The 19,772-nt window shown below is 40.1% G+C and overlaps 1 protein-coding gene across 6 annotated transcripts in view; it reads left to right on the top strand.

The window, feature by feature from the left end:
- Positions 1-19,772, top strand: part of dysf (dysferlin, limb girdle muscular dystrophy 2B (autosomal recessive)) — a 102,036-nt gene that overhangs the window by 34,449 nt on the left and 47,815 nt on the right. For 5 of the 6 annotated variants that reach the window (XM_042215644.1, XM_042215646.1, XM_042215641.1 and 2 more), the window contains 19 exons: positions 112-307; positions 669-815; positions 921-1,052; positions 1,145-1,311; positions 3,177-3,291; positions 3,367-3,472; positions 3,553-3,695; positions 4,847-5,020; positions 5,828-5,912; positions 6,018-6,095; positions 10,099-10,280; positions 10,397-10,537; positions 10,677-10,706; positions 10,798-10,833; positions 11,552-11,593; positions 13,131-13,232; positions 14,003-14,164; positions 18,332-18,509; positions 18,608-18,681. In XM_042215644.1, coding sequence (XP_042071578.1) covers positions 112-307; positions 669-815; positions 921-1,052; positions 1,145-1,311; positions 3,177-3,291; positions 3,367-3,472; positions 3,553-3,695; positions 4,847-5,020; positions 5,828-5,912; positions 6,018-6,095; positions 10,099-10,280; positions 10,397-10,537; positions 10,677-10,706; positions 10,798-10,833; positions 11,552-11,593; positions 13,131-13,232; positions 14,003-14,164; positions 18,332-18,509; positions 18,608-18,681 — 2,290 coding nt within the window. The remainder of the gene's footprint in view (positions 1-111; positions 308-668; positions 816-920; positions 1,053-1,144; positions 1,312-3,176; positions 3,292-3,366; positions 3,473-3,552; positions 3,696-4,846; positions 5,021-5,827; positions 5,913-6,017; positions 6,096-10,098; positions 10,281-10,396; positions 10,538-10,676; positions 10,707-10,797; positions 10,834-11,551; positions 11,594-13,130; positions 13,233-14,002; positions 14,165-18,331; positions 18,510-18,607; positions 18,682-19,772) is intronic. The other variant, XM_042215645.1, reaches the window with a different exon arrangement.

Below are 19,772 nucleotides of genomic sequence, written 5' to 3'. Positions count from 1 at the left end.
ATTTATCAACCAGCACGTGCTGCACACATCATTAGCCCCGTGACTTCTCACTGGTTAACTCTTCATTTCCTGCCATGTTTGCTTCCCGTCTTTTTCGCTCTCTTTTCCCAGTGATGAGCTGCCCTCACTCGATCAGTGGCAGTGTGCAACGCCTCTGGATCGCTCGCTGAGGCACGTTCGTACCCTCCACCTGCAGCAGATCGCCGCGGCGGCGCTGGCTCTCAAACACGGCCCGGAGACTGAGCTCTCCACGATGCTGGAGCAGGCTGAGGACTGGGCCAACAGGCTGAGGACCATGACTGAAGAGGTGCGTTTAAATAAACTGCTACAGTTTGAGTCAGAAGCTCTTGATATCTGGTGGGTGAAAGTGAGCACAGGAAATAAAAATAAATAAATTGAGTCATTTTTAAGCAAACGTCATACAAGTTTTCTCCTTTTCTTGGTCTTCCTATAATGAATTCAAGTATTAATTTTAAATGTTATTCAAGGTGATGAGCTTTGAAAAAAAAAACAAGCTGACCAACCATTTCCTCTCTGAAAGTTTATCTGGCCTAGAGATGGACGCATAGACACATTCTCCATAAACTATTATTCATTTAAATTATCCTTTAATGAGAAAACTCGTTACCACTAATTTCTCTCTCTCTTCCTTTACGTCAATCTTCCAGCCCCAGAACAGCCTTCCAGACATCGTGATATGGATGTTGCAGGGTGACCGCAGGGTAGCGTACCACCGCATCCCAGCACACACCGTCATCTTCTCCCAGCAGCACTGTGGGAAACACTGCGGTCAGCTGCAGACTGTCTTTCTTAAGGTGCACACTCACAGTCGACTAACATCAGAGGACATTACACCTCTTACGTTAATCAGCTTCTTGACACAAAGTGTGACTCACCGTTTGTATGTGTTTGCTGTGCAGTGTCCACAGGGCAGTGGAGGAGAAGCCAAACTTCCCGGTCAGTTGAGGGTTAAAGTTTGGTTTGGATTGGCTGCTGATGTCAAACACTTCAATGAATACGCTGAAGGAAAACTGTCTGTCTTTGCCGAGGCGGTAAGAAGTCGACAGAACTAGAATGAAGTCTCATAAAGAAGTCTTTAAATATTAGCAATGATCCCAGCCTGCCTCTTTCTCTCTGTCTGTAGTATGAGAACCAGACACGGCTCGCCCTGGTGGGCAGCTGGGGAACTACAGGTTTAACCTACCCCAAGTATAGCGACATCACCGGGAGAGTTAAACTGCCCAAAGAGAGTTTCAAACCCTCGCCCGGCTGGTCCTGGGCTGGAGACTGGTACATCAGCCCCGAGAGGACGTGAGTCTGTGCCTTTAACCTTTCACACTCTCATTATTCTGTGATTAACAGTTTCAAACTCTGAGCTTTGTTGTGTGCTGAAGCTGTTGGAAAGAACATGGGAATTTTGTGGCTTTAACTGATTTTTTTTAGAGGCACATTTTAAGGTTTAATTTATCCACTAAGATTAACATATTTGCTCCAGATATCAACAAATGGACAGGCTGGAACCCATCAGTCAGTTTTATACATTAAGATGGAGACACTTATACATGTTAGGAAATATATATATTTAAAACACTTATGTATTTAGTCTGTGGATTTGCTTATTTTCACAGGTGCAGCCCTGAACTTTTCTAGACATTATAATATATAAACGGACTGAACCAGACTATTTCCTGGTGTATGCTACACGTGTGAAAGGAAAGCTACGGCAAATATCTTGATGTGATTCTTTCCAAAATTTTCAGAGGCTCTCTTGTGAAATTTATATAATTATCTTGAATCGAAGCAGGGTCAAAAGTATACATACGGGCTCGAATATACGTACAGTTGCCTAAATCTTTGATTAAGTGGCGCTAAAGGTTCTGGCTGAAGATCTTAACCTGACAACTTCAAGGTCTATTAAATCACGGTTGGTGATTGAGTGGCAACTGGTAGTTTCTCTTGTCAGCATAGAAAGGATTTGTTTGACAGCACTTACTGGATTGACTGATACTTGAAACGATAAGAAAGTCCGAGCAACTCGGATCAAATAAGGAGAACTCTAGATTCCACAAGTTTGGAAGGTCTGTTTCCATTTCTTAACAGCTACAGATTAATAGACTGTCATTTCAAACAATTCAACACAAGTTAATCAGATGTATAATGACTTTGCTAAGGTCTGGAAGAAGACCCTAACTGTCACAATCAGATGAAAGGAAATTTGTTAGGATGTTTGGGAACAACCCAGAAATGACCAAGGCTCAAGCCTGCCATGAACTGAAAACTTCTGAAACACCAGCATCTCTGTCCACAGTGAAGTGAACTTTAAAATCAACACTTTGAAGCTCAACCTGAAATTTGCAGCTGCCCACATGGACAAGCTTAAATACCTCAAGGAGAAAGGTTTTATGATGAGACGAGACAAAAATTGAGCTATTTGGCCACAATGATAAGAGGGATATTGGAGGACTAGAACATTGCATCAGTTGTCAAGCATGGTGGGGGTGCATCATGCTCTGTGGCTGTTTTGCTTCCAGCGGTACTGCTACATTGCACAAAGTGGGTGGAATAATGAAGGGAGAGGACTACCTCCAAATTCTTCAACTTCACCTCAAATCAACAGTTTGTTGGTTGAAACGTGAACACAGTTGGGTGTTCCAACAAACCAGTGATCCCAAACATGCTTCAAAGCTGCGTCTGGAATGGATGAAGCAATCTCATGTTAAGCTTCTGGAATTGCCGTCCCCATAGCCTGACCTCAACCCTATTGAATATTTTTGGAGTTGGCTTAAAAGTTGGGTCCATGTCAGGAAAGCAACCAGTTTAAATGAACTCTACAGTTACTGCCAAGAAAAGTATCCAAATATTCAACCAGAATTGTGCCAGAAGGTTGTTGACGGCTAACAAAAACATCTGGTTGTGCTAATGAACATTTAACTAAATATTAGAGTGTGTGGGGGGTAAATCTGTATACTTTTGACCATGTGTAGATTAGAGAAGTCCAAAATTAGAAGTCCAAAATTACCCCAACATTCATGCCTCCGGTGATGGATGTAAGCTTCTGACCACAACTGTAGTTGTTTAGCAGTGAGTTAAATGTGGCAAATGAAAATATTTAAACATGAAGGTCATTTGTAAATGAATGTGTATGTATCTGTTGCTTTGTGCTGTTAATACTTCAGACTCCTGTTTGATGTGGATGCCGGTCACATGACCTTCACAGAGGAAGTGTTTGAAAACCAGATGAGGCTACCAGGTGGCCAGTGGATTGGCATGCAGGAAGGATACACGGATGTGGTATGTGTAAGTGCTTATGTAACATATTTTGGCTTCAGTCATCGCAGTAAATCTAAGCAAGTGTGTCTTTGTCAGAACGGGGAGAAGGCGGTGCCAAAGGACGAGATTGAGTGTCCACCAGGTTGGGTATGGGAGGAGGTGGAGTGGAGTGAGGATCTCAACAGGGCTGTGGATGATCAAGGTACACACAGGCACACAATAATACCACTTTCAACAATAGAGAGTAAATTAAAACTAATAAGTCCTTTTCTGTGTGTTCAGGCTGGGAGTACGGCATCACCATTCCCCCAGACCGGCGTCCCAAGTCGTGGGTGCCGGCAGAGAAGATGTACCACACCAACCGACGGAGACGATGGATACGGATGAGGCGACGAGACCAGCAGAAGATGGACGCTCTGAGAAAGGTAGCAGAAGAGAAGGAAATGAGTTTGAACAAAATATACTTCATTCACTGTTTTTTTCTGACATATTAAATATCGGCGCTTCAACAAAGCTAAAAAGCAGGACAAATGAGTCTGCAATGAACAAAGCGGTGACACTTTATAACAAGGGCATGATAAACACAGTTTCAATGTGTGTATTTGCATAACTTTGGGTGTTTTCAGGAAAAGAGATGCAAAATATACTGTAAGCAGTTTTAAGTTCAGCGTAATTTTATGGTAACTTTGCAACAAACCCAACACAATTTCTCCGTCTGACATCGGAAATAAACTGCCCATCGGAGCGTGGGCTGTATTATGTTGATGTACATGATGATGTTCTATTATTCACTCTGAGTCGTGGGCCATATTCTGAAGCATTACCAGCTAATTTTGAGGTGTTGCATGAATGATTGTCAAATAATCCCATAAATAATACATATTAGTCTCTGGAATTCTTAATCCTATTTCTTCATGCTGCATATTGTAAATTCCTCAAGTGTTTTTTTTTTTTGTTTTCTAGGAAGAAATTAAGAAGAAATTATTTTGTTTATGCACTTTTCTCACTCTGGTATTATGATACATTCTGTAACACAGAAGATATCCTACTTTACATCCCATTCTTTTTAGGTCACGGATCCGTGTATCCCCATCTCCATCATGTCTGCCCATCCTAAGAAATCCGGTGATGTGAAGAAGGCAACCATGATAATAGTCAGAGGAACATTAAAGTCTTAAAGTTTCCATCAGTTTGATGGCTTATTTTATTCCACACACTGTATGTTTTATTTTATTTTTTATTTTTTTTGTTTATCTTTTGAGAAGATATCTTTGACCAAAATATCATGTCAGTAAGGATTTGCTGGCCTGATTTGATGTATAAAGAAAGGAGCTGATGAAGACAAGTGAAAAAATGATGTTAGTCAAAAATGTGGATTAATAGATTTTCCTAAATTGAATTTTAAAATAAAAATGAAATTACAAAATTAAGTCATGAACAGCTGACGTTCCCCATAGTAACCACTAGATGGTGGCCAAGCTCCACAAATGAATTTAGGAAAGTTTGCTTTCTGCCCTCATGTTTTTATTTTTGGGGAAAATGAAAAGCTGATTTAAGTTTATGTTCGTGTTCACAGCAGCGTCCAGACGAGGTGGAGAGGGAGGGCTGGGAGTACGCCTCGCTTTTTGGCTGGAGGTTCCACCTCAAGCCCAGGAAGACAGACAGCTTCAGGAGGCGCAGATGGAGGCGCCGCATGGAGCCGCTGGAGAAGACAGGACCGGCAGCCATTTTTGCCCTTGAGTGTTCTCTGGTGAGGAAGTGCCCCAAATTATGTAGACACCTAAACAATATATAACCCAGGTGTTTTGATTTCACATGTTCAAAACTGCTAATCCTCCTCTGAAAAGTCCTACCCTGAATTTTTGATGGCTGCCTGACAGGAACTATCAGGTGATTTTTGGATGGTCTCACCTGTAGGACTTCTTTCAGGATTTTTCTCTTAGGAAAAATGAAGTGTCGGGACTAGGTTCTCCTGAAAACATTTGATTGGTTAAACTCTTTAAGGTCAGCCACACAAGTGCCATTTTTAAGAAACAAAGACAACGTCACACAGACCAAATGAGTAGAAACAGACCAATGAGGCGCAGGCTGAGACCTGAAGTGAGCTAGAAAGAAAAAACAAAGTGGCCATCACCCAGACCTGAAGAGCCAATACAGAATGAGAACTCAACAGGGTCAGAAACAGAAAAAAAAAGGTAAATACTCACATAAGACTGGAGATCCAGGGGTCAAACCTCCAGTCTCCTGATTAGCACATGACCTGCTCCACCTCCTGCTGCAAAATCAAGTTCATCCAGTCCAAATTCTGGGTAATTTATCCCTTAATTGGCCTGGCTTTGTGCTTTATCACTGGTATTTGGCGACATACTTGAAGATGGGCTTAAGTGGACAAAATCATCAAAAATGGTACAGATTAAATAAAAAAAGTGATTTGCCCTATCATTATTTGTACAGTAAAAGTAACACAGTCTTTTATTTTGAAGGCCACACAGAAAGAAAGTGCTTGTAAAAGGTTTTGTTTCTGTTCTGCTCCTCTCCTCCGACCCTTCCTCCACAGAGCAGTATAGAGGACAAGAATGAAGACAAGTCAGTTACGACCACGTTTGGAGTCAACAGGCCTACCATTTCCTGTTTCTTTGAGCGTAAGGCAGCTTCCTTTTTCCTCCCTTTCTTTCCCGTCCCTGTTTTTGTGTGTATAATAATGTGTGTACATATCTGTGTCTGTGTGTGCATTTGTATATATGCAGGTGGCACTCGATACCATCTGCGCTGCTATCTGTACCAAGCCAGAGACCTGCTGCCCATGGACAAAGACAGCTTCTCAGGTACTGAAGACAATGTTGGAACTGCTGCATCATCTGGCAGCCAAAGTTGACCCCAAATCATTTTTTCCAGCAGTTTTGATGATTTTACTTTGTTAGACACCTTTAATCTTGCATGTTGTTTTCCCCCTTTATTCCAATCCAGACGCCAAATTACCGTATATTCACTGTTTATTACATAAGATGGATTTTCTTGCGTCCCTCCAGGAAGAAATTAGGGTTGTGGTGATTATCGGAGTGTTATGTTTACATATACAGGACAAAAGTTAAAGGCAGTAAAAGTGATGGTGCTTTTAAAAACATACAAAGTGCAAAATTATCCCAAACTGCATTATCTGTAGGATGCCTTCATCTTTCTGTGTCTTAGAAATAGATTTTTCCTGACTCTGGGTGCATAAACACACAAAGACAGAACATGGCCTGCAGCTGCAAATATAACTACAACATGAAGCAAAACCTGGAACAATGAATCTCCATCTGTGAATAGGATCGAAAGATCAAAACACAAGGATAGTTACAACAATGCACAACTAAAGAAAAAAAAAAGTAAATTGTGTCCAAGGCCATGACAGGCTCATTGTTGAGGGAGGGTGGATTGTTTCCACTCACTTGCTACTTCATATCAAGTAGCAGCCCGTTTCTGCCACTAAAAAAGACAAAACAACAAGTATCCATAACTCGAAATTTCGAGTTATTTTCTCGAAATTTTTAGTTAAGTCGAAATTTCGAGATCCTTTTTTTCTTTTTTCTTTTTTTTGTGGCGGAAACGAGCTTCCATACTAAGAGAGAGAATAATAAACTTGCATTTAACATGTCTCTGCTGCCCCCATGTGGCCGAAAACATATGTTCATAAGTTAAAACATCACTATTGACAAGTGTCTTTTCACGCTTTGTCATTGCTAACAATCCTTTGACTTTTCAAATAAATAAATAAAGTCTTTAAATGCACCGCAGCAGGCGAACCTTACGGGACATGAAGAAAAAGAAGCTTTGATATGAAGCACCGAGTTGTGTATGTGCAGCTGGTGTTACTGCACTGCAGAGGGAAGCAGCGCAGGAAACAGGCGCAAGATATGAGAAGAGCAAAGACACGACACAAAACAAATGTTTTTGCTTCCCATTCCAGATGAGGTACGGTAACTGCGACTTGCTGGAGGAACTGTTTAATCAAGAAACAACAGCACGCAGACTACAATGTAAAAACACAGTTCAGAGAACCAGAGATTGGATGGACGACAGATGGAGGGGAGAGAGTGATATCGATGGAGGTTGGTTAAAGACAGGTGTTAAGAGAAAAGAAGTAAGAGAGAATCCTGACCAAGACTGACATTGATGCAATCGCTATCACACTCTCATTCACTACGGTTCAATCATCTTAGCACGCACACACACAACACAACACACACACACACACACACACACACACACACACACACACACAATGTAATGGATGAGAAGAGTTGATGGATGGGCTTCACTTGTGCGTTAATCTGGTGTAACATGGCGTCTGGGCATCCATGATTAAAGACGCTGAGGTCTTTCTTGTTTTCTTTTTCCTTCTGTCTGTTGTCTTTTTCTCTGATTGCCTTTCATCTTTTGTCTGTGTTTCTTTCTGCTTTTCCTGCACATCTGTCTTTTTAAGCTTCTCTTTATAGTTCCCCGTTTGCCCTTTGCCGTCTGCCTCTGTTTGTTTGCTTCTTTCAACCTGCTGAAGCAATGATCTTACCAGGGCAAGAAACTGCTTGCTGACGAAGCAACTAGTGGAGCAATCAGCTGATGAAGTGTTTCTTCTCTTTACATGTTTGGTTTACTTCCTGCTTTGATTTAAGCTTTGTGCTCACAAAAGCCACAAAGAGGCGAGACTATTTTCTCTTAATAGTTTAACTTCTTGAGGTTAAAAAAAAGCCCTGATGATCCCTTAAACTGCAGTTCCTCAAATGACCACTTGAAGCTGTATTCAAACGGGAGTCCATTCCCATGTTCTCATGTTAAAATGACGTAACTCTTTCCCCCATAGAGACAATATTTGATGACTTTGGAATTTAAGAACTTGTTTGATTAGATTCTTGGTAGCCCAAGTAGGCTGTACAGGCCTCACTAACGTCTAATACACCCAGGTACTTTATAGAAAGTGCTATGCACTGTGCTCACCACTATTTCTATCAAGCTGGCTGTACTTTGTTATTTTTTGCGGTCATTCATGGGCATACTGTACGCAGAAGATGGGGACAAAAGTTAAACATTGCAGGTTTAACTGCCGCGAAGCTCTTTAGTATTTTATTCTGACAGAGTGTCTTTTGTAAGGATTTATGTTCCCTCAAAAAGCAGAAATAAAGTCATGAAGAATGCTTGTGTGGCTTGATTCCACTGATTCCCCCTTCTTGGATTTTTTTCATCATTCTTCCTTTAAACTGTATCTAATCTTGGATCAAAATCTCCACATTTAGAGATAATGCTCTTTTCCTCCTGTCCTCTCCTCCCTCCTTTTCTCTTTCTTTCCATCCTCCCTCCTCTCCTCTTTCTCTTTTCCCAGTCTTCGTTTGCTTATGTCCCTCTGTGGCTCCCACCGGGGTCCTGACTACTGCCGCTTCCCCTCTACACAAACATACACACACACACTCTCACTAAAAACACACAAGCACAGACTTGCATAACCCCCCGGGGCTGTTTGTATTGCGGTTTTTATGAGCTAATGGGATGTTGGAAATGGACGGTAATTGAATGGGTCACCATGGGTGGTGTGTCTGTACACTGTGTGCGAGTGTGTGTGTGTGTGTGTGTGTCTTAGATATAGGGTTAATTGAGGGCTGGTGGGAAAATGCATCTTAACTTCTGTTTACTCCAATGCTAACGGCTCCACAGAGACTCTTTACCCGGCCTGAAACAACAAACTACTCAGTCTGTGTAACTGTACGTAGGCTACATGTGTTTAATTCAGTGTGTGTGTGTGTGTGTGTGTGTGTGTGTGTGTGTGTGTGTGTGTGTGTGTTTAACATGGAGGAGAGCCGTTTTAACCTGGAATAACAAACTTCCCAGAGCGGCGTTCCCAGCCCTCTGTCTCGAGCTTGGCATTCCCAAGCTGCTGATGTCACTGTGCAGGACGCCAGGACAGTTTGGACATAATCGTGCATAAGTTTGTACTGCTATACTTGCGAGGACCGTCTTTAAAAACTCACTCAGCATCTTCAATAATAACCTTGCTCTCTGCTTTGCAAATTAGGGCGGCAAAAGCTCGTAAGCAGCTTCCAAAACCTTCACCCAGAAGATGTTGCAACCATTTAATTTTCTTTTTTCCTTTTTTTTTGGGAGTGACCAAAATGAGACCCAGTGTGAAAAACAGAAACTACCCTTTCTGCATATACATGTTTGGTCTCTCTGAGAAGTTGCATTATATTTCATTCTTTCTAATTTGCAAGTGACAAATCTTCTCATTAATGCATCACTAAGGGCCAGCTTCTTGAAACTCTTCAGTATCCATCAAGCTAGATGTAATAGTTCACCCATCTCCTAAACCCCACTAGTACGGTGAAGTTCTGGGTAGGCCTGTCTGGATTAGCAGATTATAGTGGTGGTGGTGGTGGTAACTTTTTAAAGGAAAAGGACCTGAGGTTATGTTCCAACTCCAGGAGGATAATACTCCTTATCCTCCCTGTGAAGGTCCACAGTGGGAGGAAATGGCTGGAAGAGGGCGCTATGGGCTTCCCTTCTAAAATGGGTATTCTCTTGGACCCAGATAAGTGGATGGATGGATGGATGGATGGATGGATGGATGGATGGATGGATGGAACTGTCGTGCAAAAAATCCTTTTAATAATCCAGTCTAATACATCAATAACATTATATCTTCCATAGGTAAAGGAAACCCTATAGGTTGAGTAAACAAATATTGAGCCATTAAAAAATAAATGACCTCACTCTGCCAAACGTCCAGACCTCGAGTCATATGTACTCTCACCAAGTTTAAACTAGCGAAAAGAAAGGCTCACAGTGTTTTTCTCTCCCCAGACCCCTACGCGATCGTATCCTTCCTCCATCAATCCCAGAAGACGGTGACGGTGCGAAACACTCTCAATCCCACCTGGGACCAGACGCTCATCTTCTATGAAGTGGAGATTTTTGGCGACTCCGAGGTCACGATGGCCAGCCCCCCCAATATTATAGTGGAACTCTACGATCAGGACACATACGTGAGTGTTTAAATCTCATGAAAGCTATTTAGAGGTCTTTGAACATCTGTTTGTCTTCCTATATTGCTAAAACATGGATGTAACATGTATGTCTATGTTGTGTTTTCATTCTTCAGGGAGCTGATGAGTTCATGGGTCGCTGCGTGTGCCAGCCCTCACTGACTCGGTCGCCACGCCTGGCCTGGTTCCCAATTCGCAGAGGGGACAAGAACGCTGGCGAGCTGCTGGCTGCCTTTGAGCTTATACGCAGAGAAAAGGTCAGAGGTCAACTTGACACTTTCACCTACTGGTCTTTTTCCTTCTTGTCATATTCAAAGTTTTTAAAAAGGCATGTGGTTCTGATATGGATGCTTTAGTCTTTGAGGATGAGTCTTGATTTCACTGTTATTCCAACAGCCGTCACTTCACCATATTCCAGGTCAAGAGGTACGTTTATCTCCATTTTTTCCCATTCCTTCTTGAATTTTTGTCTTTTCCATTTAACTTTGAAATATAACTCATGTCGTATCACCTACAGGGAGATTTCCTGACTTCCACCCACATCTTAGATGAGGTAAAACCACACCAAGTATTGTACCGTTTTTCTCTAAATTTAAATGTTTGACAGTAAACATGACTGATATGAGACTATCACACAGTCTAGGAGAGTCAAAGAGTAAATATTCATAAAAAAATTTAAATAACTTTTTTTTTTTTCCCCCATTTTTGATTTTTGTTAGGAAAAGTCTCAAAGTAAGCAAACTGGCTAAATCAGAATAATTTATTATGAAGTCCTTTCTTCAGTTTTTCTTTCTGCTGCTTTCTTCATAAACTGTATGTAAAAGATAGAAGGGGACACAGTGATGTTCTATTTTGAAGCCACAACTTTAACATTTTTTGTAATTCCCTGATCGAGGATCGGATCAAACGTAACTTGTCGGTCACAAAGTTACTACACCATGAACAATACGGTGCTTTATGACCTATTTTACTGTAATTGGGAGCCATAATTGACAAAAGCATCTTGAAACTGGAGATCATAAAATAAGCAAGTGACATCAAAGGCAAATAAAAATTAACGCTAATTTCTGCAGTTCCTCCAGTAGCCAGATTCATGGCACTTCTGCATTTGTCTTCACTTCAGCTTTATGCGTTCTTGTATGCAGTATACAGCTTGTCTTCCAGTCGTATCAAAAACATCACATGTTGCAGTATATTTGTGCAGTTACAGCTCTTTTCATTTATCTTTTGTGCTGAATTATTTTCTTTTTTCTTCATTCTGGCTTCTTCAGCTGATGTTTCCAGGATTCCTCTCTGAAAACCTGCAGCAATGGGTACAATATAGAAACACAAAGTCAAATCCATCCATGGTCATCCCATTTGATGTCTCTGTCCATTTACTGCATACGCTGATAATTTTATCTCACGTGCATGTTAAAAGCCATCCCCTTTTTCTAAAACTTGAAATGTTTATGTACTCATTTTTGATCAGCAGTAATCTAACACTGTGTGGTTTTTACACGTGGTTTGTTGTATGTTGTATGCAGATGTGTATGGAAGTCCAAAGACAGCATGCATGCAGACTTTAAATCATTTTTACATTTTTTATAGGAGCTCAAGAAAGTTTCACTTTCAGAAGATTCCAGATTAAATTTTATCATTAGTGAGTATAGTTAATAATTTTGTGATCACAGAAAGAAAGAGAACATTATATCATAATCAGATAATGTTTCTGTTTATATAATTACACCTTTTTGGGAAAATGTACTGAAGCTCAGAAGGAGAAATATTTACCGATGCTGTCTTTGGTCTTCTATAGATTCTTGTAGGTGCAAAAATATTGTTGCCTCTTATGCCTTTTAATCGCATCTTAATTTTACATATATTTGGATTATGTGGTTTATAAATTTACAATGTAGGAAATTTAATGTGATGCATAAAATTTCGCTGGGGGTTGGGAAGCGCATCTGTAACCGGAAGGTCGCCAGTTCGATCCCCGGGCTCTCTGTTCTGGTCGTTGTGTCCGTGGGCAAGACACTTTATTATTTTTATTATAAATATTTTTATATTTTTCAGTCAAACTTAAAATTGACAAACACAATGATTTTCAAATACATTCAACGTGTTTTATATGATTTTAGGATTAACATGCTTGCTGGGTCTTCTACATTACTTTTGTATTCAAAATATTTAATCCAAATAAATGTTAAATTTACATGCTTTAAAATACATAACAGGCTGCTTGTTGTAAAGTACTATTTTATGCTTTTTAAAGTGTTTTTTTAATGTTAAATGTTATTACATTTGTGTGGTATTAACACTCCAAAACAAAATTGATATACTCATCCTAAACATTGTCATTTAACATTCTTCATGTTTGTTTCCATAGAACAATTCACCTGGCAGTAAATAGCACGGCAAGCTGTTTAAATCGTTGTTGTGCATTCATGTGCTGCTTGGATGGTCCCAGTTCCCGACCTGGGAAATTCCTCTTCAGAATTTGATGTGTTCTTAAATTTGAATTTGGAAACAGCAAAAACACTACAGAGATTAAAGACTTGTTATCCAGCTAATAAATGTGTTTTCTGCCTAATCTACATTATTGCTCACGGACTGCTTTAAACAGTGACAATGTCATATCACCTTCTTGATTAAACGTTAGCCATATAAGTCAATTGATTCAAAGTTTCTTACCTTAAACCAAACCTTTACCAGATTTTTGTGTAATTTCAAGTCACTAAAGTCACCCAAAAAAGGGGATTTTCCTAGTCGGGGAGTCATTTCTCAGATGATTCCAATACTCCATGAATGTGCAAATTCTCATTGGTCACTTGTTGATGACCTGCTACTTTCCTGCATCCATATTCACAGCCGGAGGAGTCAGACCTTCCCTACCCACCGCCTCAGAGAGAGCCAAATGTCTTCATGATTCCTCAGGGAATCAAACCTGTTCTGCAGAGAACCGCCATCGAGGTATCACTAATTATCTGCTTTAACTTTTCTTTTTCATTATCACCACCTTCCTGGGTGCTGAGAAACAGTGAAAATGATCATAGTCTTCTGATTCCTGGACCTGATTCTCTATTGTGTTATGTGTGTCTTAATTATAGATGACTTTAGCTTTATTAGTTCCCTTTAGCCTTCCCTTGCTGTTCCCTCAGGCTTGTCTTTGTGTTGGTCTTGTCTGTTTGTGTTACGTTAATCTAATATTGCTGTTCTGCTGTGTCTCTCTTCCTGTTTTATTTTGGTACATGTTGAACTCTGTGTCCTGTGTTGGGTTTGACATCCTGTGTCTTGTTATCCATGATTTGTTTCCACTGTGTCTCCCACCTGTTTACCCCTCGCCTCATTACCATGTGTATAAATTGCCTTGCCTTATCCTTTGTTGTATCATCCTGTTTCCTATTTCTTGCCATCCCTGTTTGTAGCGTCACAAGTTCCTGCTTTTCCTGCTGGATTTTTGGTTTGCCTTAAAGAAAGCTTGGTTTCATTTAATGCTTCTCTATGAGTCTGGATCTGGCGTCCTCTTCGGTCATTATATATGATAAAAATCTCTTCAACTGAGAGTTTCTGTTGTTTTTCAGTATTAATATCTTTATAATTTAAACTCAAAGAAACTTAAAGGATCTTCATTTTGTTTGTTTGTTTTAATTTTGAATATCTATAAGCAGTTTGATAGATTTAATTATTACAAGTCTAAAAATGACAACACCAACACCACTCTTTCTGTGTCATCCTGACAGATTTTAGCATGGGGCGTCCGGAACCTGAAGAGCTTCCAGCTGGCCAGCGTTACCTCCCCCAGCCTGCAGGTGGAGTGTGGAGGCAGCATGGTCCAGAGCTGCGTCATCCGCAGTGTGAAGAAGAAGCCTAACTTTGACATTAATACGCTTCTCCTTGATGTGGTGAGCTATGCTGTACTAGACTTAAACACACAGAGTAATCAGTGCCCACAGCTTCCATGTTAAGGACAGCTCTGCTGTGGTTTGTGTTACTCATTTATCTTCATCAGTGAAACCACAATAATGGCAGAATAGAGAAATTCCTTCTCTTTTTCCAAGAAAATTATAGGTTTCCTTGTGTGCTGCAGCAGATTTTTAAACATTTATTTTTAGAAAAGTGAATGTTTCTTCAGATAAGAGTTAATTATCTTCCATGGCTATTAGCATAGGCATTAATGTACCATAAATGCAGGGTGGATATGTTTGCCATGGGTATGGTGGAGGGTACAGATGCTTACTGGATGTTCTTAAAGTGGATGTCACTGTAGTACAAGGTCAATAGTAAGCTGAGTTTGATGTTTAGTAAATCAGGGATAATGCCTTTAACATCGATGTAGTTTTCTTTGGATAAACCAATTCATCATATTTTCCACCACTGAAGAGGCAGACATTTCCACCTTGTTCAGGGATCCTAGGAATAAATAAAATATGTAGAAGTTTTATATTTGTTAAGACTTTGTGATTGTGTAATGAAGTTATGGTCACATTTGCACATGAATCTGCAAGTAAGTACATAAAAGGGCACAAATTGCTAACCAGCTGACACTGGTAATATCAGGGTTGTCTCACACATAATGCATTATCTGACATGTAGTTCAGTTATGGGTTATCAGGTTTTACTAATAGGGTCATCCCATCTCAAGTGTTAGCTAGTGGTTATTTGGGTGGTGTTAATTAGCCTCTGCACGGCCTTCTTGTTCTCAGTCTTGGTCCCTGTGTACCAAACGGCCAGCACGCTCTCCACTGAGGAGCAGTAGAAAGCCGGCAGGGAGAAAGTGCAGCCGCTGCTGCTCTTTCTTTACCAGGGCGTTGGTGTTGTGGGTCCAAGTGAGATCAGCGAAGATGTCGGTGCCCAGATACCTGAAGGTGGAGACAGATTCCACCCGTTCTCCATTTATAATGAGAGGGGAGTGGACCTGTCTGTGCCTCCCAAGTCCATTATGAGTTATTTTGTTTTAGGGAGGTTCAACGTCAGGTTATTTTCTGAGCACCCGCAGGGCGAGTTCTCTACCTCTGCCCTATATGCTGTCTATCTATATGCATTTTTTTTAAAAATAAAACTTTATTTGGGCAGTTGTTGTAGCTTGAGAGTTATGTTTGGGGTCTTGTATCAGGCTACCAATGTGAAGACTACAAGACTACTCACATGAAATTGGCTTCTGACATCTTTTCATCTCTCTTGTTTCACTAAATTTATTTCCATGTATAAGTGGGAGCCAAAAGTGAGCTAAAATGCCTTGTAAGGCTGAGAGGAATTGCAGAGTTGAATATAGTGGGCTATTACGAAAGAACACAAGTTATAGCAGGTTAAAAAAAGGGTTGTATGGTCGCTAAAAAACCCAACTGCATGCACGTCGACGCCTGCGCTGCCCTCGCTGCCCTCGCTGTCACTCTGCAAAGAGCGTTTTTTAATTCACTCATTTATTTTAATCAGACCAGCCGCAATCTTCAGAGCAGGGAATCGTACCAGTCGTTACTTATCCTTCGAATGTAACACTGTCCTCTGAGAATATGTTTCCACTGAGTTTACATTGGTGCCATTGAATTCCACCTAAGTGTTTTCTTATGAAAACCTAAACTGAAATATGGAAATATTAAACACATTTTTCCTAACAGCGGCTCCAAACAGGCTAGAGAGTTTAACAATATTAAGGTCTGAAGTTGATCACCTCCGTGTTTTATTATGACAGCTATAACTGGCGTATGGAAATATTCACTTTTTTCCCCTTAAATGCAGATCCTTGCTTTGGCTCCTGCAGTTTAATGTTAACAAGATTAAGGTCCTGTTTTGACCACCGCACGAGTGTGACAGCCTCAATCGGACTGTGGAAATGTGCACATTTCTTTTCCCCTTAAATTTAGCCCCTGAACCAATTCCAAGCATTTAATGTTAACAATATTAAGGCCTTAAGATGACTGCGTAAGTGTTTTCTTATGCCACGGGAGCAAAAGAAAATGTCATGGGCATAGTTTCCTTAAATATTTCTCTTTGAAGTGTCTAACCACCTAATGTTAGCTCTCTCAGTTTATTGTGTGAGTTTAGCATCATCAGCCTCACTTAAGCCTTTCTTAAAGCCAGAGAGGTCAAACAGATTACAGTTGCCAGCCCATTGTTTATTTACCTTTGAGTGAGTTTGGATAAATGAGGTTGTGTTGCCATATTGTCTTCAGATGTAGCTGCTGTAAATGTTTTGAGGGTTTCATTATGCAGCTGGTTCTTTGAGATTCTTCTTCTGCAGCTCTCTGTAAAAGTAAGAGGGATTGAGGGAACTCGAGCCAGTTGAATTTTATTTAAGTATATAGCTGTTGCAGAAGCTCTGCCAGCTGCAGCACCTACAGTATCAGCATCAAGTGGGAGAACATGCCTGGCAGGTCAAGTGATGGTCTGCTTGTCTTCTAAAGCCTGCAGACGTACAACCCAATGAAGGTTGCAAACTTAAAGGGGGCAGACGTTCTGGACCAAAAGTCAGATCCTATACAGGAAATCGCAAGAGAGGATTGTATAGATTTCACTAAATATGTTGCTACATGTCATTTAAATCTAAATTGAATCCTCTTTAATAGAAGATCATGATGACTGTATGAAAACAGGAAGATAAAATGCTCAGTGTTGATCAGATTTGTGGTTGTTTAGTAACTTTCTAATTGTTTTATTGGGCTGTGGCAGATATAAGTTGTTCCTTCTGCTCTAGTTAAGTCAGCTGTGAGTAATTCTGGAAAGGTTTGATTAGATTTTTTCCATAAACTCACATGAATAAGGTCCATTCTTGGTTTTTGTTTTTTCTTTGCGGTTATTTGTTTGTTTGTTTAAAGAGAATGGGCTTCATACGCTGATGTGTGCATAGAACAAAATAAAAGCACATGGAATGTGATGTTCCTACCACTGTGCAGCCATAAAAGACGACAACAGTAAAATAACAGGAGAAACACTATTGAGGAGGAAGCCTGAAAAAAAGCACAGCTTCCCAAAGTGTTTGCACAGGAGTACCTTTAGTTTAAAATAAATACATAATTATAATAATAAATAAGAAAGGCTTAGGATGAAATATCATTTCATTGTTTTATTTTACAGAGCAAACTGTAGTCCTACAACGCAGTAACAGCCTTCATTTTGGACCTTCAGGGTCATCATTCCCAGAAGTTCACAACAGTCTGTTTTTGCAAAACACTGGTGTGAAAATCTCTAGTGTGCGATTAAGATTAATGGAGCCATATATAATGCAAGGAAGTGACACTTACATGACAGAACAAAATGGCATATACTGAAAAGGACAGAGTTTACCGCAACTTGTGTGTGTGTGTTTTTTTTTTTTTTTTTTTTTTTTTTTTTTGTGTCACTTTACTTGCAAACCTTATATTAAAATCCTCAACTTATATGTTAACTCAAAGTCCCAAAAAGTTGATTCTTTTCATCTGGATGTCATATTTTTAAGTGGGAGAAATGTTTCATTACTGTCAGTGACAACTGATCAATGGCCATCAGTACCATTCACAGAGTTGGGGAATGGCTGCAATCACAGAATTGTAAGATTGTCAATGATCAGTGGTCATGACAATTTGCATATTAATCCAATGATCAAGAAACTGACCTCCCATCCTACTGTTCAATCAGTGGGCTAATTTCAGCGTTGTGCAAAGGTACTGTTGAAAGGTTTTGGGGGAACCTGCAGTCAGCTGAGACTAAAGAAGTCACTTGATTATGAGTGACAAAATGTTTCTCCAACTGAAAACGCTACGTCCAGATGAACAGAATCAACTTTTTGGGGATTTCCTTACCTGGATGATTGAGCATGCGTCAAGACACTTTAACTCAAAGTGTTGTATGTACCCTGATTTCCATCACAAAGATGGTATCTGCACCTCTGCAGATTCAGCTATTTCTTCCTTTACATCTGAAAAGGTCCATTTAAGCCTTGATTGGTCATGCTTTGGTGACCAATCAGTTTTAGGCAATCAGCAGCCACAGCCAGTCAACATCACGCAGGCAGGTGGCATAACCAATTAGAAATAGACGTTAAGCAGCCAGACGCTTAAGTCCCTGTGTTTTCATCTTCTTCCATCTCACCACAGAGACTTCCCCAAGAGGAGCTCTACATGCCGCCAATTGTCATCAAAGTCATTGACAATCGTCAGTTTGGGAGGAAGCCGGTGGTTGGGCAGTGCACCATCCGCTCGCTGGAGGAGTACCGCTACAACCAAGAAGATGAGCAAGCTGTGGAGTTGGAGGGAGAGGAGGAAGGATGGAGACGTAAGGCACACAGCAGTGGAAAAAAATAGAGCAAAAATTATTAACACTGATGATAAATGTTAAGTGTCTTCTTTTCCTGTGTGTGTTGGCACGTGTAGGTGAGACGCCCCATTTAATTTCTGGGGAGGTTTTTATTGACATCGATGATGAGCAGCCGCTTGTGTCTGACCAGGTAAAAGAGCTTTTTGTATCAGCTAGTTGCCTAAACCTGCTCTGTGTACACAACACTGTACATTTATTGGCTAATTACTCTGTAGGTAATTACTGGTAATTAGTACTTTAAATAATTGCCACAAAACTGCCTTTAAAGCATCAAAAACACTTTTCTGTTCATCTCTAAATTTCCTCTCACTAACATAAGGATTCTCTGGCTGGGCTGTGACTTTCACCTTCCTGTTGAAATCCAAAATCTTTAACAAAAGAAAAGGAAAAAAAGAGCCTATCCAACAATATCACTCGAATGCAGATAAAATTGTTTATTTAGTAAAGGCTATTTTTCACATTGAGTTAAAACTGCCAAGGATAGTGGTGAGGAGGGAACCTATATACAGGACACAGCCCTATTAGGCTCATAGCAACAGGTCCCACTGTCTTACCCTTTCATTTTTTTTCTCTTTCTTCTTTCACCAGATAACTGGTCAAAGATTTTTGACATCCCAGTTTGAAGAACACACAAAGTCAATTACTAACAAAATGTAGTCTTTTTAAAGCATTTTTTTTAATATCCCCTCTTACCCCCCTCCTGGTCCACAGTCGTAAGTGGTTTCATTGTGTGTATTAGTGAATAGAAGATTGTATAGAATTAGACCGTGACATAATTTGGCTTTATTGGTTTGGCAGACCGCACGAGGTTCCGTTGAAGGGAGCAAACATAAATAATGCAGCGCTATAAATGCTAAACACACACTCGCAGACCGCAGCTATCGTTGTGTAATCATGTTTGAGGACTGAAGGGAGCTGGAAAGTTTCAGGAGGAATGCATTGTCATCAAACTGTGGTCCCCCCAAAAACTGCAAAAACGCAAAGTCATTATTATGTTTAAGATGTTTTTGTTGTTGTTGTTGTTGTTGTTGTTACATTTTCTAAAAATAGTGTTAGGAGGAGAAGAGTTACCAGTAGGCCCAACAATAAGTAAATACATGTAATAAGTGCTTTGCTGGGCTATTGATTATTAAGGTTATTATTATTAATAATAATAATAATAATAATAATTATTATAATAATAATAATAATAATAATAATAATAATAATAATAACTACTAA

This window comes from Haplochromis burtoni, unplaced genomic scaffold, assembly GCF_018398535.1.
Source record: "Haplochromis burtoni strain Fernald_Lab_line unplaced genomic scaffold, NCSU_Asbu1 Contig_781, whole genome shotgun sequence".
NCBI classification, from domain to species: Eukaryota; Metazoa; Chordata; class Actinopteri; order Cichliformes; family Cichlidae; genus Haplochromis; species Haplochromis burtoni.
Note: the sequence above shows the minus strand (reverse complement) of the source record. Positions and strands in the feature narration are given on the sequence as shown.